This window comes from Tachyglossus aculeatus, chromosome 5 (assembly GCF_015852505.1).
Source record: "Tachyglossus aculeatus isolate mTacAcu1 chromosome 5, mTacAcu1.pri, whole genome shotgun sequence".
NCBI classification, from domain to species: Eukaryota; Metazoa; Chordata; class Mammalia; order Monotremata; family Tachyglossidae; genus Tachyglossus; species Tachyglossus aculeatus.
In genome coordinates this window covers 59,739,414-59,764,475 of record NC_052070.1, presented here as the reverse complement: position 1 = coordinate 59,764,475, position 25,062 = coordinate 59,739,414, and the positions used below count along the sequence as shown (strand labels likewise).

At 47.0% G+C, this 25,062-nt stretch overlaps 1 protein-coding gene across 1 annotated transcript in view; it reads right to left on the bottom strand.

Moving 5' to 3' along the window:
• Positions 1 to 25,062, bottom strand: part of MORN1 (MORN repeat containing 1) — a 242,664-nt gene that overhangs the window by 172,794 nt on the left and 44,808 nt on the right. The window contains 3 exon segments of the mRNA XM_038747309.1: positions 2,764 to 3,059; positions 4,754 to 4,899; positions 16,541 to 16,637. Of these exon segments, the coding sequence (XP_038603237.1) occupies positions 2,764 to 3,059; positions 4,754 to 4,899; positions 16,541 to 16,637 (539 nt within the window).

The following is a 25,062-nucleotide window of genomic DNA, read 5'->3' as shown; positions in this document are numbered from 1 at the left end:
GGCTCACAGTCTCGGCTTCACAGCACTCATGTACATATCCGCAATTTGGGCAGGGTGCGCGTCTACCAATTCTCTTATATTGTACTCTCCCAAGTGCTTAGTACAGTGCTCTGCACACAAGTGCTCATTAAATATGATTAATTGATTGATCTGGCCCCGGATCTTCCACGAATGGACGCAAGCCCCTGAATTATACTTTCCAAGTGCTTAGTACAGTGTTCTGCACACAGTAAGTACTCATTCATTCATTCAATCATATTTATTGAGCACTTACTGTGTGCAGGGCACTGTACTAAGCGCTTGGGAAGTACAAGTTGGCAACGTATACAGACAGTCCCTACCCAACAACGGGCTCAGAGTCTAGAAATAGGATTGAAAGAAGTGCTTGTCCTGTGCAGAACTCTGAACTCTGAGGTTCCAACATGTATTTGATGGGAAAAAAGATTGTGTGTCAAAAGCCTTAAATTCATTCATTCATTCAATCGTATTTATTGAGCGCTTACTGTGTGCAGAGCACTGTCCTAAGCGCTTGGAAAGTACAAATCAGCAACATAGAGACAGTCCCTACCAAACAACGGGCTCACAGTCTAGAAGGGGATGGCAGGACCTCATTGGGAAGGGGCCACCATGCCAGGTGCTTCCACTAGCCACTTGTGACCAGACTTTGGCACCGGACAGAAGTGGATTAGGAAGAAAGACTGGGATTTGGAAATGCCTTTTGTTCAAAAGTTATTTCTCTACCGAAGCTGGGATTTTCTTCCTTCAGGAGAGATTTGGAAGAGACTAAAAGCTGATGTGACAAAGTGGCTCTCAGGAGCGATGGCTTTGTGAACCTACCTAGGATTGATGTCTTCGGGCTTTGGGGGTTCAAAGGAGACTGTTACTGGAGCTTTTATCAGTTTTTCCCTTGTGGCCAGTTTAGTGATCTTAAATGAAATATCCCTCTAATAATAATCACAGTATTTGGTAAAGGCTTACTATGTGTTAAGCACTGTGCTAAATGCTGGGGTAGGTGCAAGATCATCAGGTCAGATGCAGTCCCTGTCCCATACAGGGCTCACACTCTCATACAGGGAGAACAAGTATAGAATCCCCATTTTACAGATGAGGAAACTAAGGTGCAGAGAAGTGAAGTCACGCAGTAGACAAGTGAAGGAGACGGGATTAGAACACAGATCCTTCTGATTTCCAGGCCCAGGCTCTTTCCACTTGATTATGGTACTTGCGAAGCGCTTACTATGTGCCAAGCACTGTTCTAAGCACTAGGTTAGATACAAGTTAATCAGGTTGGACACAGTTCCTGTCCCACATGGGGCTCACAGCAAGAGCCTGGGCTTGGGAATCAGGGGCCGTGGGTTCTAATCCCGGCTCCGCACTTGTCTGCTGTGTGACCTTGGGCAAGTCACTTCACTTCTCTGTGCCTCACTTACCTCATCTGTAAAATGGGGATTAAGACTGTGAGCCCCACACGGGACAACCTGATTACTGTGCATTCATTCATTCATTCAATTGTATTTATTGAGCACTTACTGTGTGCAGAGCGCTGTACTAAGCGCTTGGCACTGTGCTAAGTGCATCTCCCCCAGTGTTTAGAACAGTGCCTGGCACACAGTAAGCGCTACACAGATAGCATAATTACTGTTGTTATATTATCCCCATTTTCCAGATGAGATAACTGAGACCCAGAGAAAGGAAGTGACTTGCCCAAGTCACATAGTGGAAATGTGGTGGAACCAGGATTAAAAACCAGGTCCTCCTGGCTTCCAGGCCCATGCCCTACCCACTAAGCCAAGTTGCTGTACCTCGCAGCTTGGATAAATAGATCACTCCATGCAACCTTTAAAGAACACTCATTTCTCGGGAAAGAGAATGTGAAACGTGGGGGTGCCCCTCCCTGCCCCTAATGATAACAACAACCTACACATCAAGCAAAAACTCCTCATTCTGGGCTTCAAGGCTGTCCATCACCTCGTCCCCTCCTACCTCACCTCCCTTCTCTCCTTCTCCAGCCCAGCCCACACCCTTCGCTCCTCTGCCGCTAACCTCCTCACCGGGCCTTGTATTCACCCGTCCCGCCGTCGACCCCCGGCCCACGTCCTCCCCCTGGCCTGGAATGCCCTCCCTCTGCCCATCCACCAAGCTAGCTCTCTTCCTCCCTTCAAAGCCCTACTTAGAGCTCACCTCCTCCAAGAGGTCTTCCCAGACTGAGCCCCCTTTTTCCTCTCGTCCTCCCCATCCCCCCCACCCTACCTCCCCACAGCACCTGTACATATGTTTGTACAGATTTATCACTCTATTTATTTTACTTGCACATATTTACTATTCTATTTATTTTGCTAATGATGTGCATTTAGCTTTAATTCTATTTGTTCTGATGTCTTGCCACCGGTCTACATGTTTTGTTTGGTTGTCCGTCTCCCCCTTCTAGACTGTGAGCCCATTGTTGGGTAGGGACCGTCTCTGTATGTTGCCAACTTGTACTTCCCAAGCGCTTAGTACAGTGCTCTGCACACAGTAAGTGCTCAATAAATATGATTGAATGAATGAATGATAGCAGGGGGAGCCTTGCCTGAATAGGAGGGAGTGGGAGGGTTGGGTTCCTCTCCCTCTCTCTGCGGTGACTCCGCTTCCCAGGCCTCTTTTCAGGAGCACAGCTGCACTGGGGATTGCCCACCCTCAACCAACCCCCAAACACAGGCTGTCAGTGACTCTCCCCAATTTCCGCCGACTCGCTCGGTCAGGGAGGGACCGCCGGGAAGTCACCGAGTCCAGCCCCCTGCATCACACTGCCCTTGATTTAATGATCCTGAAACCACCCCTGACAGGTGGATGTCTGGTCTTCTCATGAATTCCCTCCAACGAGGGCAATTAAAGACCGCCTCCGGCCGCGGGAGCCAGGGACGGATGGTTCTTGGGCGATGCGTCTTCTGCCGGCCGATCTGTCTGGCGGCTTCTTCTTCCTGAGCCTGCTGTGTTTCAGGATGCTTGGGATAACGGGGAGGAAAGAAAAATTGCCCCAAGTGGATGTCCGAGAGGGCCGCCTTCCCCTGGCTCAAAGCCTGCCAAAGGCGTTTGGTGTGGGCGCCTAGATAGCCGCCAATGACAAGAGGACCACAACCCTCCTTCGGCTTTCAGTTTTGTGAAAGAACCGGTGTGCAATGTGCATATCTGTCATTTATTTATTTATGTTAATGTCTGTCTCCCTCTCTAGCCTGTAAGCTCCTTTTGGGCAGGGAATGTGTCTGTTTATTGTTCTATTGTACACTCCCAAGTGCTTAGTACAGTGCTCTGCACACAGTAAGTGCTCAATAAATATGATTGAACCAATGATTGAACACTGGAAACATTTCCATCAGAGCTGCAGGACTGCTAGCTGGTTATGAGCAGGGAACGTGTCAGCTAATTGTGTTGCATTGTACTCTCCCAAGAACTTAGTACGGTGCTCTGCAAATAGTGAGTGCTCTATAAATATCATTGCTGCTGGCAATAGCCAGTTGACTTGGGAACTCTGATTTTCTTTGACACTTCTTTTTATGGTATTTGTTAAATGTTTACTATGTGCCAGGCACTAAGCACTGGGGTAGATATACGCTAATCATCATCATCATCATCATCATCATCAATTGTATTTATTGAGCGCTTACTATGTGCAGAGCACTGTACTAAGTGCTTGGGAAGTACAAATTGGCAACATATAGAGACAGTCCCTACCCAACAGTGGGCTCACAGTCTAAAAGGGGAAGACAGAGAACAAAACCAAACATACTAACAAAATAAAATAAATAGAATAGATATGTACAAGTAAAATAAATAAATAAATAAATAGAGCAGTAAATATGTACAAACACATATACATATATACAGGTGCTGTGGGTAAGGGAAGGAGGTAAGAAGGGGGGATGGAGAGGGGGACGAGGGGGAGAGGAAGGAAGGGGCTGGACACAGTCGGGTTGGACACAGTCCATGTCCCATAAAGTGCTCATCATCTTAATCACCATTTTACAGATGAGGGAACTGAGGCCCAAAGAAGTGAAGTGACCTACCCAAGGTCACACAGCAGCTAGGGGAGGAGCCGGAATTGGAACCCAGGTCTTTCTGAATTCCAGGCCCAGGCTCTACTCACTAGTCCATGCTGCTTTCCACTTCCAGGACAACCGATTCCACCAGAATGCGTGTTTGTATTAATGTGGACAGAACCCGGTAGAGGAATCGAGGGGGGATGTTCATCCCCCCACCAGCATGAGGTTGGGTTGTTGGGACCCGAGCCACGCTTTGTCGCAAGCCGATTTGAGGTAGAAGATTTAGCTCTTGGTGGGCCCCGGCACAGCTGAGGCGACAACCTGCTGCACTTCCCATCCTCGTCTGTGCCCGGCGGTAAACAATTCAGTAAAGTAGATGATAAGCTCATTGTGGGCAGGGAATATGTCTGCCAACTCTATTATATTATACTCTCCAAATCACTCAGTACAGTGCTCTGCAGAGTAAACAGTAAATACCACTGATTGAATATAGCAATGAGTGGCAAGCGAGGGTTGGGAGGGAATCCTTCTAATAGTTATGGACATAAAAATAGCATGGAAATTATTTTCCAGTGGCGTCTCTAAAACGTCCTCCTCCAACCCATAATACCCATGCAATCAGTGGTTATTATAACGCAACTTTCCCATAGCATTGGGCTCTTGGAGAACACGATCCCCATGATCACAGAAATGAATGTGCAATGCCACTCAAGCAGGAAGTGTTTTTTGTCTACTGAAATTAGCAGCGGCCACATAAAGAGGCTCTTACCCTCAGCAACTTCCCCATCCTCGGTTTGCAGCTCGACAGAAAGGAAAATGGGAGAGTCTTCCATCAGCTCAATCACCTCTGGGCCCAAAATTACGATCTTCTTGGCAGGAGCTGAAGCAGAGAATGATATTTTATTCAGTGGTGCTAAGCACCAGGGCAAGGTCAGTTTTTCGAGACACGTGGTCCCTGCCCTCAAGGAGCTTTTAATGTAATGGGGGAGACAGAGGGTAAGGCATTATTTACAAACAGCAGAAGCACTGACAAAGAACAAGGATGACATTTCAGAGAGTACAGTCCAGTACAGTTGGTAGAGATGATCCTTGCCCACAAGAAGCTTACAGTATGGAGAGGGAGATGTACACATTCAAATAAATTATGGATGGGAAAATGGAAGAGTATATGGATCTGGACATAAATTCCGTGGAGATGGAGGGTGGAGTGAATGTCAGGTGCTTAGGGGGTACAGATCTGACTGAGACTAAGCCCCCCTTTTCCTCTGCTTGCCCTCCCCTCCCCATTGACCTGACTCGCCCCCTCTGCTCTACCCCCCGCCCACAGCACTTGTGCATATACATACATACTTATAATTATAATTCCATTTATTTGTATTAATGATGAGTATATATCTATAATTATTTTTATTTATAATGATGCTACTGGTGCCTGTTGACTTGTTTGGTTGTCTGTCTCCCCCTTCTGGATTGTGAGCCCGTTGTGGGCAGGGATTGTCTCTATTTGTAGGTGAATTGTACTTCTCAGGAGCTTAGTACAGTGCTCTACACACAGTAAGTGCTCAATAAATATAATTGAATGAATGAATGAATGAATCTGAGTGCATTGGTGATGCAGAGGAGAGGGTGAATATCCACCCCAGATATCAGTACAGTGCCTTGCACATAGTAAGTGCCTAACAAATAACATCATTATTATTATTATTATTATTACTATTATTATTATTATTGAAGAAATAAGGGCTTAGTCAGGAAAGACCTTCCTTACATACCTGATTATTTAAGTTGTAATGCATGGAAATATTCCCCATCCCTTCTTCCTCCTCTCTGTCAGTGATTTTGGGATCTGTCTCCGTCACTAGATTTTAATCTCCATGAAGGCAGGGGCTGTGTTTGTTAATGCTACTAACTGCTCAGTACAGCCCTCTGCACACAGAAAGGGCTCAAATGATACTCTCAATTGACTGACTGATGAGCTACAAGCATATAGTACAAGGCCAGGAGTATGCTGGGGAAGTGGCGTGGTCTAGTGGAAAGAGTACGGGCTGGGAGTCAGAGGACCTGGGTTCTAATCCCACCCCTGCCATTTGTCTGCTGTGTGACCTGGGGCAAGTCACTTCACTTCTCTGGGCTATAGTGTCCTCGTCTGTAAAATGGGGATTCAATTCCTATTCTTCCTACTTACACTGGGAGCCCCATGTGGGACAGGGACTGTGTCCAACCTGTAGACTGTGGGCAGGGAATGTGTCTCTTCTGTCAATCAATCAATCAATCAATCAATCAATCGTATTTATTGAGCGCTTACTATGTGCAGAGCACTGTACTAAGCGCTTGGGAAGTACAAATTGGCAACACATAGAGACAGTCCCTACCCAACAGTGGGCTCACAGTCTAAGAGGGGGAGACAGAGAACAAAACCAAACATACCAACAAAATAAAATAAATAGGATAGAAATGTACAAGTAAAATAAATAAATAAATAAATAAATAAATAAATAGAGTAATAAATATGTACAACCATATATACATATATACAGGTGCTGTGGGGAAGGGAAGGAGGTAAGATGGGGGGATGGAGAGGGGGACGAGGGGGAGAGGAAGGAAGTGATATTGTATTGTATTGTCGTAGTGTATTGTCGTGATATTGTACTCTCCCAAGCGCTTAGTACAGTGCTCTGCACACAGTGAGCGCTTGATAAATATGACCGACTGACTGACAGATTGACTGGTCAAGGCACTTGGGAGAGTACCACATTATAGACTTGAAAGGCAGGATCCTCACCCTCAGGGAGATTACAATCCACAGGAACCAGGTCCGCAAGGGCGAAGGGGACGATCCCCCTCATGCTGGTTTGAGCTGGATTCTCGGCTGTGCACCTCCCAGATCAATCGATGAATCGATCAATCAATGGCTTTAATTGAGCGCCTACTTTGTGCAAAGCATGGTACTAAGATATTGACAGAGTCCAACACAACAGAATTAGCAGGCACTCTCCCTACTCCTGAGTTTTCCAAGAGTTTTCTGTAGGGATTGATGTGAGCACCCAATCGCTTGTAGGCCAGCGAGCCTCCATTGGGGGCTCGCTGGCCTACAAGCGATTGGGAGCTCACCCCTTCCAGCCCCCGAGCCACCCCCCAAAACCCCTGTCCCCCACTCCTCCACCCCCAACCACCCCACACACAAACACACACACACTTAGACGTCGATGACTGTGAGACTGCAGAGCCCCAGTCTTATCTGGCCACCACAACTGAAACCCCACCTGGGCCTGAGCCCTGCAAGGGACACCCTGTTCGGTCAGCATGGACACAGTGTGGCCTAGTGGATAGAGCCAGGGCCTGGGCCTCACAGAAGGACCTGGGTTCTAATTCTGGCTCCTTCACTTGTCCTCCGTGTGACCTCAGGCAAGTCACTTCTCTTCTCTGGGCCTCAGTTACCTTATCTGTCAAATAAGGAATAGGTCTATGAGCCCCATGGGGGGACATGAACTGTGTCCTCTAGGCTGTCAGCTCGCTGTGGGCAGGGAATGGGTCTATGAACTCTGTTATATTGTTCTATTGTACTCTCCCAAATGCTTAGTACAGTACAGTAGTCTCCTTCTACAGCCTACCCCGCACCCTCCGCTCCTCTGCTGCTAATCTCCTCACTGTACCTCGTTCTCGCCTGTCCCACCATCGACACCCGGCCCACGTCATCCCCCGGGCCTGGAATGCCCTCCCTTTGCCCATCCGCCAAGCTAGCTCTCTTCCTCCCTTCAAGGCCCTACTGAGAGCTCACCTCCTCCAGGAGGCCTTCCCAGACTGAGCCCCTTCCTTCCTCTCCTCCTCGTCCCCCTCTCCATCCCCCCCATCTTACCTCCTTCCCTTTCCCACAGCACCTGTATATATGTATATATGTTTGTACATATTTATCACTCTATTTATTTATTTACTTATTTTACTTGTACATATCTATTCTATTTATTTTATTTTGTTAGTATGTTTGGTTTTGTTCTCTGTCTCCCCCTTTTAGACTGTGAGCCCACTGTTGGGTAGGGACTGTCTCTATATGTTGCCAACTTGTACTTCCCAAGAACTTAGTACAGTGCTCTGCACACAGTAAGCACTCAATAAATACGATTGATGATGAAGATGATGATGCTGGGCACACATTAAGTGCTCAGTAAATATGATGGATTGATTGATTGATTGAGAGCGTTCGTCTGATTACATGAACAGGTTAGTACAGAGCATGCTATGGGTTCAGAGCAAACATCTGAACGCAGCCCTGGGGCTCTAGAGTGGGAGAGTTCTACAGTGCAACTGTGCCTTTTTTATGATTTTTATTAAGCGCTTACTATGTGTCAAGCAAATAGTAAGCACTGAACAAATACCATAATTGTTATCATTATTATTATTATTATTATTATTGAGCTCATACCTCTAGACTCTGAGCTTATTGTGGGCAGGAATGTGCCTATTTGTTGTCATTTTGTACTCTCCAAAGCGCTTAGTACAGTGCTTTGCACACAGTAAGTGCTCAGTAAATTCAATCAAATGAATGAATGAAATTGGACACAGTCCCTGTCGCATAAGGCCCACAGTCTTAATTCCCATTTTACAGATGAGGTCACTGAGGCTCAGAGAAGTGAAGTGACTTGCCCAAGGTCACACAGCTGATGAGTGGTAGAGCTAGGATTAGAACCCAGGTCCTTCTGACTCCCGGCCCGTCTCTGGGGGAACTAGGTGCGTCCTCCTGCTTGTCAGGAGGCTTTGCACCAAAATTTCCCTTCCAGGAGGGGTGATGGGTTGCACAGAACCATCCCCACACTTTCACCCAGTCTCCCTGGGATCAGCAGCCCAATACATAGCAAGATGTAGATTGCAAACTCGTCCTCTAGATTGTAAGCTCTTTGAGGGCAGGGAACATGTCTGCCAACTATTATTAGCATTATTATTATGGCATTTGTTAAGCGTTTACTATGGGCCAGGCACTATACTAAGCGTTGGCAGGGGATACAAGCAAATTGGGTTGAACACAGTCCCTGTCCCCGTGGGGCTCACAATCTCAATCCCCATTTTACAGATGAGGCAACTGAGGCACAGAGAAGTAAATTAACTTGCCCAAGGTCACACAGCAGACAAGTGGTGGAGCCAGGATTAGAACCCATGGCCTTCTGATACCAAGGCCCATGCTCTATCCACTATGCCATGCTGCTTCTCTATTATTATTATGGTGTTTGTTAAGCTTTTGCTATGGGCCAGGCACTGTATTAAATGCTGGGGTGGATACAATCGAATCGGGTTGGGCACAGTCCTAGTCCCACGTGGGGCCCACAGTCTCAATCCCCATTTTACAGAAGAGGTAACTGAGGCCCAGAGAAGTGAATTGACTTGCCCAAGTCACCCAGCAAACAAGTGGCGGAGCCAGGATTAGTAATATGACCAACTCCAATGTATTGTACTCTCCCGAGGGCTTAGTACAGTGCTCTGCACATGGTAAGTGCTCAGTAAATATCATTGAATGACTGGTTAAGATGGCTGGGTGAAAATTGGGGTGCAGTCGACAGCAGCAGAGCGGAACATCTCTGTCCTCTCTCCAGTGAGGCTCCCCCCTCCTCCATGTTCCTCCTCTGAGGTACTGGGGTGATCCAGGGTGAGGGGAACGGGGGTATCGCCAGGGATTCTTGGGGTCCTCTTGGGGCTCAGACTCACAGCCTGCTTTTCCTGCTCTGCCAGAGTCAGCATTTTCCGTGCTGCTTTCCGAGACAGAGCGTGGCTCGTAGCCATTTGGATTTTTTTCACCCAATGAGTGACATCGCCAGGGTGGGCAAACTGAGATTTTTCAGCTGCTCCCAACGATTACAGGCCTCCCTGCGGTCCATTCGGGCTGAACGCATCTGATCGTCTTCATCATTTTTCAACGTGATGGAAATAATCAGGGTACGTATGGTTCTTGGCAACAAATCCAAACTTCATTTTGTGGGGAGGAGAATTGAAGTAACACCTTCATTTGTTTATATTGATGTCTATCTCGCCCCCCACCCTTTAGACTGCAAACTCGTTGTGGGTAGGGAATGTGTCTGTTTATTGTTGTTCTGTACTTTCCCAAGTGCTTAGTACAGTGCTCTGCATACGGTAAGCGCTTAATAAATACAACTGAATGAATGAATGAATGAAATTTGCCGGCATATTCAACTGCATTCTGCAGTAATTGGGGCTTGTTGCCTGCACTTGGCAAAGGCCTGTGCTCTTGCACTCCTGCTCCCCTGTCATGCTCTGGAAATGATAATAATAATAATAATAATTGTGGTATTTGTTAAGCACTGTACTAAGCACTGGGATAGATACAAAATAATCAGGTTGGACACAGTCCCTGTCCCACATAGGGTTCACAGTCTTATTCCCCATTTTACAGATGAGGGAACTGAGGCACAGAGAGGTGAAGTGACTTACCTAAGGTAACACAGCAGACAAGTGGCAGAGCCCACATTAGAACTCAGGCCCTTCTGACTTGCAGGCCTGTGCTGCAACACTGGGCAACGCTCCTTCCAGTGAGGAGAAGATCGCTCTGTACCCAGTAATCAATTCCTCCACCAAACTGTCTCCAACCTGATTATTTTACATTTACCCCAGTGCTTTGTACAGTGCCTGGTACATAATAAGCACTTAACAAATACCAGAAAAAAAAAGAAAGAAGAGAAAAGTGTTTTTTCAAGAAATCCATTTCCCTCAAGATCTAAACCCGCACAATCCAACCACTGCCTTTGAAATCTAAACCCAAATTTTCTCGAGTTGGGGTGTGGCTGTCCAGGATCCAACGTCCTAGCCTCTGCCCCGCCCGGTGACGGCCACAGACCGGTTGTGTTTAGTTCGCAGTTGACAGGTTTGCGGTTCCATAAAGAGGAGGAAATCCATTCTTTTGCATTCGGCATCCAGCTGGTCCTCCAAGAAAAGCTTCCAGACCATTGCAGCATTAGCCAGCTCTTTGCCAAGAAATCTGTTTCCCCCATTTCCTCCTGTGGCCTGACGAAAGACGGATTCCGAATACGTTCCGATCTTGGAAGCGGGTGTCTCCAAAAATGTGCTGACGAGCTCTTTCCTCATCGAGCACAAGAAAGGAACTAGTCTTTCATATTCGAGGTGGGTTCAATCACTGGCTTTTCGTTCGAGTTTTTTTTCCGGGGGCAGGGAGAGGTAAATGCAAGGAACACCCATTTCATGTTTACTTTCACAGAAACTCCTCCACACCACAAACTTTGCTCCTCCGTGAATGAACTTGACCCTGAATCCAAAGACTTCTCCGATAGACTACCCCAAAGGACAGTTGGTAGAGTTGGTTTTCTGGATGCCATGAAAGGAAAAATAGGCTAGAAGCCAGAATGAGGTACACTCAGTTCTAGTAATCATGATAATAATAACTGTGGCATCTGAACCCACTGTTGGGTAGGGACTGTCTCTATATGTTGCCAACTTGTACTTCCCAAGCGCTTAGTACAGTGCTCTGCACACAGTAAGTGCTCAATAAAAATGACTGATTGATTGATTGATTGTTAAATTCATTCATTCATTCAATCATACTTATTGAGCACTTACTGTGTGCAGAGCACTGTACTAGGCACTTGGGAAGTACAAATCGGCAACTTACATTGCTTATTACGTGCCAGGCACTATACTAAATGCTAGGGTAGATACAAGTTAATCGGGTTGGACACAGTCCCATTTAATCCCCATTTTACAGATGAGGTAACTGAGACAGAGAAGTTAATAACTAGCCAAAGGTCACACGGCAGGCAAATGGCAGAGCTGGGATTAGGAAACAGGTCCTCCTGACTCCTAGGGCCGTGCTCTATCCTCTAGGCTATGAAATACCACTTAAACTGAATAAATAAATAAGATTGATTGATTGACTGATTGATGGTCCAACCACTTGCGCTGGTTTGGATTCAGCATGCCAGTGTCGGAAGAGATGGTCCGTGACCACGGGCCTGGGTTCCGAACATGGAGGGACTCCAGCCAGAATTCTCCCATACCCAGGAATGCCAAACCCACATTCCCAGATTGGAGGCATCATCCCGACACTGATATAGTGTGCTCCCCAAAACAATGCCCACTCAGACTTCATGTGTCAAAAGACAAATTCATTCATTCATTGTCAGTCTTTCAGTGGTACTTATTGAGTGCTTACTGTGTGCAGAGCACTGTATTAAGCACTTGGGAGAGTACAATGCAACAATATACGGACACACTCCCTGCCCAGAACGAGCTCACACTCTAGAGGCGAGGAGACAGATATCAATACAAATAAATAAATTTCTGATAATGTACCTAAGTGCTGTGCAGCTGGGAAGAACAGAAGGAGCAAGTCAGGGTGACGCAGATGGGAGTGGGAGAAGTGGAAAAGAGGGGCTTAGTCCGGGGAGGCCTCATGGAGATGTGCCCAAAATACGGCTTTGAATGGGGGGAGAGTACTTGTCTGTTGGATTTGAGGAGGGAGGCGGTTCCAGGACAAGGACAGGATGAGGGCTAGGAGTTGTCGTTGAGACAGATGAGATTGAGGAATAGTGAAAAGGTTAGCATGGAGAAGCGAGGTTTGTGGGCTGGGTTGTAGAAGGAGAGTAGCGATGAGAGGTAGGAAAGGGTAAGGTGATGGACTGCTTTAAAGCCAATGGTGAGGAGTCTTTGTTTGATGCGGAGGTGGATGGGCAACCACCGGAGTTTTTAGAGGAGTGGGGTAGCATGTCTTGAACGTTTTTGTAGAGGAATGATCCGGGTAGAAGAGTGAAGTATTGACTGGAGTGGAGAGAGGCAGGAGGCTGGGAGGTCAGTAAGGAGGCTGATGCAGTAATCCAGGAGGGATAAGATGAGTGATTGTAATAATGTGGTAGTAGTTTGGATGGAGAGGAAAGAGAGGATTTTAGCGATGTTTGTCTCCTACCCTCTTCGCATTGAGAACTCTGAGCCAGTGCTGGGAGTCTCAGTGCCCTGACAAACAGCCCAAAGAGATCATGTACAGTTGGGCTCTGACGGGCCCTGTGAATGGTGATTGGACCAGGGACCACCCCCTTCTTCTGGCATTACTATCAAATGGCCCAAGGGGATCATGTTCAGATGGGCCATGACGGCCCCCGTGAATGGTGCCTGGGCCAGGGACCACCTCCTTCTCCCAGAAATGCTATTGGGTCTTGCTTTTTTGCTCCTACTCTGGTCTCGCCAGGTCCTCTAGACTGTAAGCTCATCATGTAAGCTCATCATGTAAGCTTACTGCATCAGCCTTCTCTTACTGCATCAGCCTTCTCTTACTGCATCAGCCTTCTCTACTGCATCAGCCTTCTCTCTGATCTCCCATCCATGTGTCTCTCTCCACTTCAATCCATACTTCATGCTGCTGCCCGGATTATCTTTGTCCAGAAACGCTCTGGGCATATTACTCCCCTCCTCAAAAATCTCCAGTGGCTACCAATCAATCTGCGCATCAGGCAGAAACTCCTCACCCTGGGCTTCAAGGCTGTCCATCCCCTCGCCCCCTCCTACCTCACCTCCCTTCTCTCCTTCTCCAGCCCAGCCCGCACCCTCCGCTCCTCCGCCGCTAATCTCCTCACCGTACCTCGTTCTCGCCTGTCCCGCCATCGACCCCTGGCCCACGTCATCCCCCGGGCCTGGAATGCCCTCCCTCTGCCCCTCCGCCAAGCTAGCTCTCTTCCTCCCTTCAAGGCCCTACTGAGAGCTCACCTCCTCCAGGAGGCCTTCCCAGACTGAGTCCCTTCCTTCCTCTCCCCCTCGTCCCCCCTCCATCCCCCCCATCTTACCTCCTTCCCTTCCCCACAGCACCTGTATATATGTATATATGTTTGTACATATTTATTACGCTTTATTTATTTATTTATTTTACTTGTACATATCTATTCTATTTATTTTATTTTGTTAGTATGTTTGGTTTTGTTCTCTGTCTCCCCCTTTTAGACTGTGAGCCCACTGTTGGGTAGGGACTGTCTCTATATGTTGCCAATTTGTACTTCCCAAGCGCTTAGTACACTGCTCTGCACATAGTAAGCGCTCAATAAATACGATTGATGATGATGATGATGATAAGCTCACCTCAAGACTGTAAGCTCAATATGGGTAGAGAACGTGTCCGCTATTTCGATTGCACTGTACTCTCCCAAGCGTGTATTACAGCACTCGGCATATAGAAAGCATTCAATAAATACCGCTGATCACTTGACTGATTCTCCTCTTACAGCTCCGGCAGACAATGACTCTCCACCCCATTCAAAGCTTTATTGAAGGCACATTTCCTCCAAGAGGCCTTCCCTGACTAAGCCCTCCTTTCCTCTTCTCCCACTTGCTTCTGGGTTACCCTGACTTATTCCCTTTATTCATCCCCATTCCCAACCCCGCAGCACTTACGTACATATCTGTAATTTATTTATTTCTATTAATATCTGTCTCACCCTCCAGACTGTAAGTTTGTTGTGGGCAGGGAATGTGTCTGTTCTATTGTTGTATTGTACTCACCCAAATGCTTATTACAGTGTTCTGCACACAGTAAGTGCTCAGTAAATACGATTGACTGATTGACTGACCTCTCTGGCCACTCCTCAGTGTGGGCGTCCTCAAGACTCCGTTCTGAGTCTCTTCCTCTCCTCCCTCCCTCAGGGAGCTCAAACACTCCCAAGGCTTCAAATGTCACTTCTACGCGGGTGACTCCCAAATCCACCTTGCCGGTTCCCCCCCACTTTCAAATCCCTCCCGTATTCCCACCTCCACCAACGTGTCTTCCCTGACTAATTATCAGCATGGTGACTTGCCTCCGCTACGTCTGTGTTTATTTATGCCCATCCTCAGCTTTTGTGTATAAATGCATAGTGAGTGTGAGCCCCACAGTGAGACAGGGACTGAGTCCAACCTGATTAGCTTGTATCTATTTCGGTCCTTAGTACAGTGCCTGCCACAAAGTAAGCACTTTACAAATACCATAAAAAAGCACTGTACTAAGCACTGGGGTCAGTACAAGATAATCGGTTCCCACATGGGACCCACATTCTAAGTAGGAAGGAGAACAGGTATTGAATCTCCATGTTACAGGTGAGGGAACTGAGGCCCAGAGAAGTGAAGCAACTTAGAGAAGCTTAGAGAAGCAGCGTGGCTCAATGGAAAAAAGCACGGGCTTTGGAGTCAGAGGTCATGGGTTCAAACCCCGGCTCTGTCAATTGTCAGCTGTGTGACTTTGGGCAAGTCACTTAACTTCTCTGTGCGTCAGTTACCTCATCTGTAAAATGGGGACTAAGACTGTGAGCCCCACGTGGGACAACCTGATCACCTTGTAACCTCCCCAGCGCATAGAACAGTGCTTTGCACATAGTAAGCGCTTAATAAATGCTATTATAAAGCACCTTGCCCAAGGTCACACGGCAGACAAATAGCAGAATCAAGCTTAGAACCCAGGTCTTCTAACTCTTAAGTCCATGTTCTTTCCACTAGGCCACTAGCCGATAATCAATCGAACGTTTGGTTTATTGATCTTGATTCTGCTTGCTCATAAATATTTTTATGTCTATCTCCTCGTTAGAGTATAAGTTCCCTGTCCTGTGACCTGGGCTCCTGCTGTACTTTCCTAAGCACTTAGTCCAGTGTGCTGCACTATTCATTCTTTCATTCATTCAATTGCATTTATTGAGCGCTTACTGTGTGCAAAGTACTGTACTAAGCGCTTGGGAAGTACAAGTTGGCAACATATAGAGATGGTCCCTACCCAACAACAGGCTCACAGTCTAGAAGCGGGAGACAGACAACAAAACAACACAAAACATGTAGACAGGCACTCAGTGAACGCCATCATTCCCATCACCGCTAGCGCCGATCCGCATCGACGGCTGACGAGCCAGCCAGAGCATTCCGTGGACCTGCATTCGAATCCCCGCTCCCTTGCCTGCTGGGAGACCTTGGGCAAATCACTGCACTTCTCTAGAGAAGTGCTTCTCTAGGAAACAGTGTGGCTTAGAGGATAGAGAACGAGCCCGGGAGTCAGAAGGAACTGAGTTCTTATACCGGCTCTGCCACATGCCTCCTGAGTGACCCTGGGCAAGTCACTTCACTTCTCTGGGCCTCAGTTCCCTCATGTGTAAAGTGGGGATTAATGTGGGCCAGAGACTGTGTCCAACCTGATAAACTCATATCTACCACAGCGTATAGAACAGTAATAATAATAATTATGGTGTTTATTAAGTGCTTACTGTGCTCCGGGCATTTGACTAAGCATTGAGGCACACTTGGCATACAGTAAGTGCTTAACGAGTATCATAATAATTATTATTACTATTATTCTCTGGGCCTCGATTTCCTCATCTGCAAAATGGGGGTTCAATCCCTGCCAGACTGTGAGCCCCATGTGGGAGACAGGGTCTGGGGTGTATCTGACTGCACCTCTCCCCCAGGGCTCTATAGGTTGTTTGGTGCACAGTAAGCGCTCAACAGATAGCACCACTCTTATGATCCTCATCATTCCAGGCGACAACCAGAGACGAAAACACGGTACATACTGGCTGGGAAGCCATGGATCCACAGCCCATCGCAGGTGATTCCGGAGCAGTGAGTCAGGATGCCTTGGCCGCTGAACGCGTCATCCCACCTCTGGCCCTGCGTGAACAGAGACAGGCAGGTTTTGAATACAGGTCCCCGGGCCCGGCGCGTTCCAGAGACCGGCCCGCTCCTGGAGGCCCTCAATAGCCGGGTGGGTGGTCCGGGGACCCAGAGGGCTGCTTAGAAATACAATGCGGATCCCTCCTGGGAAAGGCTGAATGGGATACCGTCCCACACTCGGAGAGATTAGGGTCCAGCACTCTGCCACATTCTTGCAGAATGGGACATTTTCTGGAAAACCCAATTTTCCTCAGCGTTAGGGGCCCAGATAATGATGCCGTGAAATTACATTTCATTAGAACGGGGAGTGAGCTTGTTTCCTCAAAGAATGCCATATTATCTAAAATGTCAACAAGGTATTGTGGAAAAAAAAACGCATACTTTTTAACCCCGAAGAGTTCTTTTATCCCGGAGGCATTACATTTGTGCGGAGTATCAAAAAGGAGAGAAAGACGGCCCACACCTCTAGCAGGACGGTTCGGGTGCTAGCTAAACGGCTATTGTTCGGGAACTTTAGTCACACCATTCATTCATAATTGAAAAGCCCAATTAAAAAGCACGGTTGGAATAAATGCAGCAGCGTATCTGTTCTCCGCACGCTGTAACTAGGCATGTCTCGTTAGGGGCTTTCGGAAAATGTGCTCGAGAAATGAGGGAGGAAAATCATTAGAAATAGCAGCAAAATGGCCTTTGTGTGACTTTTCAAAAATACAATCCTATTTTATAATGAACTGGTTTGATTGGAAGAAAAAAAATTCAACTAAACAAATGGTTCCAGTGCTGCAGTTTCTTAATCACGGACCACACACAGAAGCCCAAATGTCCAAGTTCAAGTTCTGGGCGAAAAGAACGTTTAGCTTCCTTGCTCTGCTTTACGGCCTGATTTTAAACCCTTTAATTTTAATACATCATGTGAAATTGACACAGTGAAAAAATATCCAAAACCTATTTAAAGTAACGAGGCATTGTGAGAAAAATGCCACATGATCCACGGAAGCCTGAAGTGCTTATGAATTCTAGGATTCGATAAATTGCCGTCAGCTTTAAGGCACTCGATTGCCTCCCTGCAACCTACCTCGACTCGTGGCTCCCCTATTCATTCTTTCATTCATTCAGTCGTATTTATTGAGCGCTTACTGTGTGCAGAGCACTGCACTAAGTGCTTGGAAAGTACAATTCAGTAATAAAGAGAGAAAATCCCTGCACACACCGGGGTTACAGTCTAGAATGTGCAGAGAAACGGGGCTGCTTTCATAGTGATGATGAAGCAATCAGTCAGCCCGTCGTATTTCTTGAGTGCTTACTGTGTGCAGAGCACTGGACTAAGGGCTTGGGAGAGTACAATATAACAGACACACTACAATACAATATAACAGGCACACTATAACCCAACCTGAGCATTTCACTCCTCTCAAGCTGACCTACTCACTGTACCTTGGACCCACCTATATCACCGCCAATGGCTCGCCTACATCCTTCCCCTGGCCAGAAACTCCCTTGATCGATGGTATTTATTGAAGCACTTATTGTGTGTAGAGCACTGTAGTAAGAGGTTGGGAGAATTCCCCCTCCCCCTTTTCATATCTGACAGACCACCACTCTCCCCACCTTCAAAGCCCTCCTAAAATCTCATCTTCTCCCCGACTAAGCCCTCATTTCCCCTACTAGCTCTCACTCGCTCTTTAGACTGTGAGCTCATTGTGGGCAGGAATTTGTCTGTTGGTTGTTATATTGCACCCTCCCATGCACTTAGTACAGTCTCTGCATTCAGTAAGCTCTCAGTAAATACAATCTAATGAACTTCCGCATCGCCTACGGATTCGAATCTGTATCTTGTATGCCCTTGCTGTTCACCCACCCTCAGCCCCACAGCTCTTAGGAACACATCCTTTTACCCAGCTATTTCCCCTAATAATAATAATAATAATAATGGTATTTGTTAAGTGCTTACTATGTGTTAAGCACTGTTCTAAGCACTGAATGATTATGGTATTTGTTAAGCGCTTACTATGTGCCAGGCAAACCGGGTTGAACGCTGTCCCGGCCCCACATGGGGCTCACAGTCAGAATCCCCATTTTACAGGTGAGATAACTGAGGCACAGAGGAGTAAAGTGACTTGCCCAAGGTCACACAGTAGCCAAGTGGCAGAGTCGGGATTAGAACCCATGACCTTCTGACTCCCAGGCTGATACTCTATCCACCCAGCCATGCTGCTTCCCTGAAGTCTATCAATCAATCAATGGTATTCCCCACAGCACCTGGACATACGTATATATCTTTGTACGGATTTATTACTCTATTTATTTATTTATTTTACTTGTACATATTTATTCTTATTTTATTTTGTTAATCTGTTTTGTTTTGTTCTCTGTCTCCCCCTTCTAGCCTGTGAGCCCGCTGTTGGGTAGGGACTGTCTCTATATGTTGCCAACTTGTACTTCCCAAGCGCTTAGTACAGTGCTCTGCACACAGTAAGCGCTCAATAAATACGATTGATTGATTGATTGATTGATTGATTGAGTGAGTGCTTACTGTGTGCAGTACTAAATGCTTTTGAAAGTACGATACAACAGAGTTGGTAGGTTCCTGCCCACGAGGAGCTTGCGGTCTACAGGGGGAGGCAGCTATCAAACTAACATAGGGATATGGGAAATAGGACAGAAGAAGAATATTTACAAAAGTTTTGTAGGGCTGGGGTGAGCATGAATTCATTCATTTATTCAATCGTATTTATTGAGTGCCTGCTGCGTGCAAAACACTGCACTAAGCACTTGGGAAAGTCTTGTCTTGTCTTATGCTGTCGAGTCGTCTCCGACCCATAGCGACGCCATGGACACATCTCTCCCAGAACGCCCCAACTCCAGCTGCAATCATTCCGGCAGTGCATCCAGAGAGTTTTCTTGGTCAAAATCTGGAAGTGATTTACCATCGCCTCCTTCCACGTGGTAAATTTGAGTCTCCGCCCTCGATTCTCTCCCGTGCCGTTGCTGCCCAGCACTGGGGAGTTTTGACTTGTAGCAGCTTTTTTTTTTTTTTTTGATGGCATTTATTAAGCACTTACTATATGCAAAGCACTGTTCTAAGCGCTGGGGAAGGCGATCAGGTTGTCCCTCAGGGGGCTCACAGTCTTAATCCCCATTTTACAGATGAGGGAACTGAGGCACAGAGAAGTGAAGTGACTTGCCCAAAGTCACACAGCTGACAATTGGCAGAGCCGGGATTTGAACCCATGACCTCTGACTCCAAAGCCCGGGCTGTTTCCACTGAGCCACGCTTGCCTTCCGCTCACTAGCCACTGGCCAAGCTAGGAATGGAATGGACAGGCCTCTGCTTGACTCTCCCTCCTGTAGTCGAGACTGGTAGAGTACTGGAAACTCTCCAGGTGTGACCCTGAGAGGGGTGGGAAAGTACAATATAAGAATGAACATTTATATGAATGTCTGTGTCCCCTTCAAGACTGCCAACTGCTCGTGGGCAGGGATCATCTCTACCAACCCTTTGAACCGTACTCTCCCATATGCTTAGTATAGAGTGCTCTGCCCACAGAAAGCGCTCAATAAATACCATGGATTGATTGATTGATTCTGAATTCCCATCGCCTCCAGTCTTTCCCCACCTGATTGATTCATCCATCCACCCTTAGCCCCTTAGCGGCAAGAGCACGGGCTTGGGAGTCAGAGGACGTGAGTTCTAATCCTGGCTCCGCCACTTGTCTCCTGTGTGACCTCAGGCAAGCCACTTAACTTCCCTGTGCTTCAGTTTCCTCGTCTGTAAAATGGGGATTAAGACTGTGAGCCCCACATGGGACAAACTGATTACCTGATTACAAACTGATTAGAGAAGCTGATTGGCTCAGTGGAAAGAGCACGGGCTTGGGAGTCAGAGGTCATGGGTTCAAATCCCTGCTCCGCCAACTGTCAGCTGTGTAACTTTGGGCAAGTCACTTAATTTCTCTGGGCCTCAGTCACCTCATCTGTAAAATGGGGATCAAGACTGTGAGCCCCACGTGGGACAACCTGATCACCTTGTATCCTCCTCAGCGCTTTGTATTCAGTACAGTGTTCTGCAAACAGTAAGTGCTCAATAAATACCAATGATTGATTGATCCCATCAGCCACCCCATAGTATGGATGTAGATATCTCCCTTCAAGGCCCTACTGAGAGCTCACCTCCTCCAGGAGGTCTTCCCAGACTGAGCACCCGCCTTTCTCTCCCTCTCCTCCCCCTCCCCATCCCCCCCACCTTACCTCCTTCCCCTACCCACAGCACCTGTATATATGTATAGATGTTTGTACGTATTTATTACTCTATTTTATTTGTGCATGTTTATTCTATTTATTTTATTTTATTAATATGTTTTGTTTTGTTCTCTGTCTCCCCCTTCTAGACTGTGAGCCCACTGTTGGGTAGGGACCGTCTCTATATGTTGCCAACTTGTACTTCCCAAGCGCTTAATACAGAGCTTTGCACACAGTAAGCACTCAATAAATATGATTGAATGAATGAATATCGATGGATTTAACCATTTATGAATTTGCTTATTTATTTTTCACATAGATTTTCTAGTACCTGTTACAGCACTGATTTTCTTTCTGTCGCCCACTAGATGAATTTGTGTCTGCCTAGCTGCTTCACAGAGGCTTGTTGTGGGCAGGCATTGTGTCTGTTTATTGTCGTATTGTACTCTCATAAGCACTGAGTACAGTGCTCTGCACACAGTAAGCGTTCAATAAATATGATGGACCGAGTGAATGAATGAATGAATCATCACCATCATCATCAATAATATTTATTGAGCTCTTAGTGCAAATCACCATTCTAAGAGCTTGGAAGAGTACAGAAGATTTAGTAAGACATTAAACAATGCTATTTATTGAGCATGTACTGAGCAAAGAGCACTGTACTAAGTACCTAGGAGCATATAATCTCTGCAGTCAAGGAAATTACAATCTAGTGGGGATTAAATTACTAACTCCTGGAGGGCAGAGTTTGGTCTTTTACCTTAATTGCATTCTCCTAAGTGCCCGATACAGTTCTCAGCACCCAACAGGCATCCACTACAGCACTCTACCCACAGAAGCCACTCCATAAATACTAAGGAATGAAGGAATGAAAATTATCCTCCACCTGCGGGTGAATTTATTCTTTCCCAGCTTGGTACCTGAAGGAAGCTGAGAACCTTAGAGACAATGAACTAAACAAGTTCAATAAATACTCCATTAAGTAGGAGGAAATAGGAAAAGATTCTAGAACTCCCCACTCTAAGCTCTGCAGACCAACTGCTTTGGATGCCTCATGCCCATTTTGTCTTTTCAGTTTAATTTATCCCAGAAAAGGGCAGAGTTTTTTGGGCTCCAATCCAAAACTCTAATAGGGCGCTTCGGGGAAAGGAAATGTGTGCTTGGACAAGGCTTTGGGGGGAATCCTTCACTGCCAGTAATACCTCTTTGAACTTCATTTGATTTTAAGAAAACCCCAATCCGAGTGAAATGAAAAGCATCCTAGCCTGGGGAGTTCCCGGCTGCTGCTAAGAAGAGAGAGTTGAGGAGGGTGACGCCTAGCCAAACAAGGGAAGAATAAATGGAGAACAAGCCGGCGCCTGCCCCTGGACAAAAACCTCAGCACAAACCCAAAAGAGAAATTGGGGAATGCACACGAGCTTGGTGTAGATCATCTCAAGAAGAAGATGGGGAGGGGGGAGCGGCAAAGCAAGGTTTGGGTGCTGTGTTAGCTGGAGCTCACTCAGGTCAGCTAGAGGCCCTTCAGAGAATGGGAAAGGCCTGGGACTGGGAATCAGGGGGCATGGGTTCTAATCCCGCCTTTGTCATTTCCCTGTTGTGTGACCTTGGGTGAGTCACTTCACTTCTTTGGGCCCCAGTTTCCTCAGCTGTAAAATGGGGATTGAATACCTATTCCCCCTCCTATTTGGATGTTAAGGGCCATGTGGGACAGGGACTGTGTCCAACCTGATTAACTTGTATCTACCCCAGCGCTTAGAACAGGGCTTGTTACATAGGAAATGCTTAACAAATGTCATCATCATCATCATCATCATTTTCAAAGATGACACCCCACAGGGGGCAAATGTAAACTCACTGGACTGAAAGCTCTAAAAGGGCCGAGCACAGGCCTGGGACTCAGAAGGACCTGGGTTCTAATCCTGACTCAGCCACATGTCTGCTGTGTGACCTTGGGCATGTCACTTCACTTCTCTGGGCCTCAGTTCCCTCATCTATCAAATGAGGATTAAGACTGTGAGCCCCCTGTGGGACATGGACTGTGTCCAACCTGATTAACTTGTATCTACCCCAGTGTTTAGAACAGTGCTTGGTGCATAGTAAGGGCTTATTAATATTAACATGTGACTTCATTCTGTTGTACGCCCTAGGAGGTTCAGTATACACTTGAGAGGGGCTCATCAAATACTCCAGTTAATTGAATAATGAGTGGCTAGAGGCAGTTGGGAGTGGCCGAATACGCTGAAACATGACCGTCCCCCCCACCAGTCTTTTCCTACTATGCTCATGGGAATTCCGAATGTTGGTTTTCCTGTGAGTTATCCAAGTTGGTCTCATGCTGTCTTGGACCACAACCAAAGCCCCAGGTCCATCCATTGGCCATCAGCCATGCCTTGGGTGGCCATGGGTAAGCTGGTAAACCACGTGAAGAGTATACCATTCCTGGGAAGGCCCTGCAATGCTCCAGTTCCCATCATCCTTCAACTTCTGTTCAAGAGAGGAGGTCTCTAGGGAAGTGAATATTCAGAAGAAAAATCCACAAGGTTGCCCCACATGTGCCCAGACCCAGCTGAGGCTCTACCATGTATGAGTGGGCATCACCAAAGGAAGGCAAGGGTGGCATTTCTGGAGGCAGGAATCATCGGCGCCAACTCCGAACCCACCTCGGAAACCCTGACTGATGTGTCAAGTGGTTTCCACACTCAACTGGGCCCCTCTTCTGGGTGACTCCCCCTTCTACGCCTTATTGAAGGGACATTTCCTCCAAAAGGCCTTCCCTGACTAAGCCCTCTTTTCCTCTTCTCCCACTCCCTTCTGTGTCACCATGACTTGCTCCCTTCAATCAACAACCCCACCCAGCCCCACAGCACTTATGTACATATTTGTCATTTATTTATTTACATTAACGCCTGCCTCCCCCTCCAGACCATAAACCCATTGTGGGCAGTGAATGTGTCTGTTTATTGTTGTATTGTACTCCCCCCAGTGCTTAGTACAATACTCTATACACAATAAGTGCTCAATAAATATGATTGATTGACCTGCTGTTAAGTGCTTACTATGTGCCAGGGGACTGTCCAGCGCTTAGAACAGTGCTTTGCACATAGTAAGCACCTAATAAACGCCATTATAATTATTATTTCCAAGTGCAGGGGCAGGTACACTTTAATTAGGTTGGACACAGTCCCTGTCCCACCGAGGGCTCACAGTCTTAATCCCTATATTGCAGGTGAGGTAATTGAAGCACAGCAAAGTGAGGCGACTTGCCCAAGGTCACACAGCAGACAAGTGGAAGAGCTGGGATTAGAACCCAGGTCCTTCAGACTCTCAGGTCCACGTTCTTTCCACTAGGCCAGGCTGCTTCTCAGGATACCCAGGAAAGCTGGAGCGGCAGGAACACCAGCAGCTGCAATCAGGCAGAATTCCACCCGGTCGGGAGACCCGCTTTGGGATGCCACACCGTGCCAATGTGGCCAAGTCTACCCCCCATCCCACCCACACTTCTTGTTTCTCAGCCCACCTGACCACACTGAACTGAAATTCAGGCTCTGAAGAAGCTCTCAGGAGCTCGCCATACAGATCCCCTGGGCATGGTTCAGAGCCAGGTGAATTCTAGGAAGAAATGGCTGTCAGTGCTCCCTTGGGCAGTCAGGGTTAACCGCTGAGCTACTTCAAAGTTGCTAAGAGCAGAACGCTCCTGGAGGAGCCCCAAACTCCCCCTGAGCCCATGCTGAGAGGGCTGGGCTGCAAACTTACCTGGCACCAAGCTTGACATCTGGTGGAAGGAGATTCTTGGGTGGAAATGTGTCTGTTATATTGCTACATTGCTACACTGTACTCTTCCAACTGCTTAGTACAGTGCCCTGCACACAGTAAGCACTCAATAAATAAGATTGATTTTTGTTATCATTATTATTACAATACTACAGAATTAGCAGGCACGTTCCCTGCCCCCAACAAGTTTGCAGTCTATAATAATAATAATTGTGGTATTTGTTAAGCTCATGCTATGAGCCTGGCGCTGTACTAAGTGCTCAGAGGAGATACAAGCCAATCAATCAATCAATCAATCAATCAATCGTATTTATTGAGCGCTTACTGTGTGCAGAGCACTGTACTAAGCGCGTGGGAAGTACAAGTTGGCAACATATAGAGACAGTCCCTACCCAACAGTGGGCTCACA